Source organism: Hyposmocoma kahamanoa, unplaced genomic scaffold (genome assembly GCF_003589595.1).
Source record: "Hyposmocoma kahamanoa isolate Upper Pololo Valley unplaced genomic scaffold, ASM358959v1 100021, whole genome shotgun sequence".
In the NCBI taxonomy this organism is placed as follows: Eukaryota; Metazoa; Arthropoda; class Insecta; order Lepidoptera; family Cosmopterigidae; genus Hyposmocoma; species Hyposmocoma kahamanoa.
Window position 1 is genome coordinate 13,391,502 of NW_020653200.1, and position 4,379 is coordinate 13,395,880.

The 4,379-nt window shown below is 40.8% G+C and overlaps 1 protein-coding gene across 2 annotated transcripts; it reads left to right on the forward strand.

The window, feature by feature from the left end:
- The first annotated feature begins 618 nt into the window (after positions 1–618).
- LOC113228244 (fork head domain-containing protein crocodile-like) lies at positions 619–4,121 on the forward strand. 2 transcript variants are annotated; one of them, XR_003310288.1, is made up of 3 exons: positions 619–1,948; positions 2,128–2,299; positions 3,523–4,121. XR_003310288.1 is itself a non-coding variant. In XM_026461517.1 (2 exons), exon 1 carries the CDS (start codon positions 927–929, stop codon positions 1,932–1,934), a length of 1,008 nt encoding a protein of 335 aa, XP_026317302.1. In that variant the 5' UTR covers positions 619–926; the 3' UTR covers positions 1,935–1,948; positions 3,523–4,121. The 2 variants fall into 2 exon arrangements, 1 of the variants encoding a protein (XP_026317302.1); XM_026461517.1 differs by lacking the exon at positions 2,128–2,299.
- Positions 4,122–4,379: the final 258 nt, after the last annotated feature.

The following is a 4,379-nucleotide window of genomic DNA, read 5'->3' on the forward strand; positions in this document are numbered from 1 at the left end:
CCTATTAGGTATTTGCTTTTCCAGGGTAATATTATTACCCGTTCTACGCTCATATAAGATGGAATAATTTTAGTTTATGGATGATCAAGTTTAAATATGTAGGTAACAAGTAGAATTTATAAAAGTAGGTAACAATCAAAATACCTACTTACCTACTAGTGTAGACCTATCTAAAAACTTTCATGACGCTTCCGTTTCTTCAAATGTACAAACATAAACAGGCAGCTCGCCCTTGGATTATTTGAAGTCCATCCTTCATCTAAGGAGATTACCTATTATAAAGTATCTAAACGCTTAGTAAATAAATTGTGTATGCTAAGTGAGTAGCAAGTATATACCTCGTAGGCTTTACTAGAGTCTAAAACATACCTTTATTGAAGTTTTTATAATAAGTAGGTAGATAAATGTTGCTATATACATGCCTCAAATGGAATACGAAGTGTTAAAAACGTTGACAATTAATTATTTATATGGTAATGGCGTACCCAAGTATCAATGGGATACCTACACCAGAGCCGGAGTTACGGCAGTTGAAATAACGACAGTTGTGCGACACAATGGTTAAAGCTAGGGTGAGGAGTGGCGGTGGAAATCGAGGGCAGCGTTGCTTGGGCGCCGCCCGGAACGCGCTCTGGGCGTGCTGAGCTCCACCTGCTCGTGCGTGAGCAGGACAATTGGCGCCGCTGTCGCCTCGACAGAAAAGGATAGGTGGCAGAGGGCGGGGCAAGCCTGCGCTGCGTTACCTCGGACGGTGCGCCCACGATAACGCTCATTCGCCTCTCGTTTAGCGTCCGCTATGTAAACGTCCCTTGTTGTGAATCTAAACAAAATCAGTCAGTCGTCGTTTTGCTGCCGTGAGAGCAACGTGTCGAGAATCCCGCAATTGCGGGCGGACTATGTTGTGCCAGTGAACGGGATTTGGCACGATGCACGCGCTGTTCGGTGAACAAAGTCCGTACGCGTACCGCAGTGGAGCAGCCAGCAGCTACCCGGCCAGTGTAACCCCTTATGCTTACGAACAGTACCGATACGGTTATGGAGCACCTTATCTTCATCCGCATCAGCAACACGTTGGAGCACCCAAAGACATGGTTAAGCCACCGTACTCCTACATAGCGCTCATAGCTATGGCGATTCAAAATGCCCCTGAACGTCGTATCACGCTTAACGGAATATATCAGTTCATAATGGAGAGATTTCCGTATTACAGAGAGAACAAGCAGGGGTGGCAGAATTCCATCAGACACAATTTAAGTTTAAATGAATGTTTTGTGAAGGTGGCGCGCGATGACAAGAAACCTGGTAAAGGAAGTTATTGGACATTAGACCCAGATTCGTATAATATGTTCGATAATGGATCGTACTTACGCCGTCGCCGTCGATTTAAAAAGAAAGATGCCTTGAAGGAAAAAGAAGAAGCTATAAAACGTCAGCAGCAGCTGCAACAGGCGCAGGAGGCGCTAGCTGCACAGGAAGCGCTGAGCGCCGCCGATGCGTTAGGACAAACGCGTGATGTAAAGCCAGACGTGAAACCACGTATCTTTGAATGTCGGCCTAAACGTGAGCCTGGTGCAGAATGCGTTCGTTATGACAAACCTGCAGATGCTCTTGACGACTTTAGCGAACCTCGACTGCCACCTTCAGCCGTGTACTGTTCACCGCAACCTTATTCGTTGGCAGCCGAAGAGTTCCGAGCAGCAACTGGCTGGTACACGGCTCCGGAACCGCCGACAGAACAGCTGCCACCAGCGTTTCGCGACATATTTGATCCGCCAAGTTGTCAATTAGCAGGATTTCGTGGTGGTTCACCGCCGTCGGATGCTTACCGCACTTCGTCACCGCCACATCATCACTACCGCACTCCGGCTCCTTCTTATTATCATCACCAAGCATGTGTAGCTGCCGTGCCCACACCAGCCCACAAGTCTTACTGAGACATTGCCCTCAGGTGAGTTTCTGTACTACTAATAATAATATAAATATTTCTGTTTAGAGCTCTGCGCGTTGTCTTGTTTTGTGCTGTGGCGAAGTTAGCTGGGCGAATTTAGATTATTGCACCCTTTCGGTCAGGGGGTGCAGGTTGGTACCTGTGCACCGGAGCCCTTCGTGACGTGGTTGTGGTTGCAGGAGAACGGCATCGTACGGCGCCGAACGGATTTAGCCGCGCGCCTCAGTTCCAGGGCGGATAAATATAGCCGGTAGCCGCAGATGCCGTGGAGGCAAGTGTCGGCGCGTCGATAACAACTGTTTACAGATCGGCGGCCGACCCTGACGCCTCCCGCTCCGTTCAGATCTATAGGTATGTTCTAATAAGTAGGGTCGTACCTCCTAACTTACAATTTCCGAGTCATCGGAGATGCATTATGTTGGTAAGTTAGATATCGTCGTTGCTGCTGTTGCTGTCGCGTTGTCAACGCCTCTTGGGCACTACCAGTAGGTATGTTGTACCAACTAAGACAATCTAATTATAAGTTTTATCCATCGTCTGTCATGTAATTATTTATTACAAAATGAATCATAAGAACATTATAAATAAATAAATAGATATACACAAAAAGGTAGACAAAAAGTAAATCTCTTTATTTGCCTAGAAAAAACAAAGCAATGACGTCAATATTAACTATTATAAGTAGGTATCTATATTAATTATTACTATAAAACTGTGAACAAAATACACTACTATGAATTCAAGTAGCATAGCTTTAATAGTAGGTACTTACCATGTTTAACACACATCACGTACTATACCTAGTTCGTATTTTGTAGATTATGGAAATATCTCAGTATCTACTGAGACTCGACTGTGTAAACTCTTGGAAGTGATAAAAATTGTGTTCCCTGTTGTTTCTGGCTTATGTCAGTCAAACAAGAGAACTGACCATCTGGTGGCCAAGTGCCGCGAACTTGGTAAAAAAAAAACTAAACAACTTTGCTCCCTCACGTTCTTGTGGGGTGGTCAGCCCATGTGAAAAGGATTTGTTATTTTTTTTTGTTGTGAAATATTTTCGTTATAAGTAGAATTGTTTGTTCTTACAATTTAACGAAAACTTTATTTCACATAGTAGGGTAAAATTATAAATCTAAATTACAAAATTCCAAAACTAAACATTATTTCGTTCTCTACAACATGACCTGTATTCGTAACTTCAGTCTCACCTAGGTGGTCATACCTAAATAGAATAGACAGATCGACCTTTGTGATTTCTACTCGAGACGTACTGACCATACCTAGTCATTAATAATGTAAAGTGATTTATAAAGTGATTATAGTTTTACGGCGGAAAATATAAACAATCAGGGTATTGTGATCTAAATAATTTACATGGAAAAATAACATGGCTTATAACAGTTTTCAGCTACAGCTACCTGTAGATAGAGTTCTACAGTAACACCTATATGTATCTTATTTTATTTATGCATAAAGTTTTTTTTATAATTTCCAACTATAATTTAACAGGCTAAACAGTGTGTACTATGTCAGTGAATTCAACAGTGGTTATAATTTTAACTTTATTGTCCTAGGTTTGACGGCTTGAGACAGCGGGAGGTGCGAGTACAGGGAAAAACGAGAATGTGTCATCGTCATATTGAATAGTAAATACTGACTATATGACTGTTGCGGACAAAGTACCATGTACAGACAATTTTAATTTAATATTTACCCGCCGATGGATCCTCTGGATGCGCGAGCGCAGGGCTCCAGTGTGTTGCTGGACATTGATCTCGACTTAAACGAATTCTCATATATTCATAAACAGGTGTGAGTGTGACAGTTATGAATTGTCACAAACGTTAGATTTACGAGTGGTGTCTTTTAAATTTGGACGATTTCAATTCACCGATGGATACCTAATAAAAATCTTATTAGAATACATTTAGATTAAGTCTATTATAGAAAGCATTAATGTATAGTACCAGAAGACTTGTTTAGTGTGTATATTTGTTCACTAGAGGTCTTGTAGATAAGATGAGATCATAAATTAGGTAAAAGTATGTAGTTCGTTAAATTATCCAGTTCATAGAAATAATTTACTTTTGCCATTCACTGGTTACATTACGGGATGTGGATTAAAAGTAACTTAGGTTCTTATTTCATGTAAATAAATAAAGAACATGGTGATTTCCTCAATAACTGTGTAATGATTGCATTGTTGAGATTAGTATTGTACGTACTTGCTCTAGTCTGTTGTTTTGATGTGTAAATTTGTCTTTTCGATAATTACAGTGCAGGCTATTTTACTATTAGGTATATATATACTCACGTAAATAAATATTATTTTAAGTTTAAGTACATGTCGTACCTAGTTGCATTATTTAGGTACAAATGTTTGTAAATGTTTTACTATAAATACATTTAAATATACGCCAACTGTACGAAT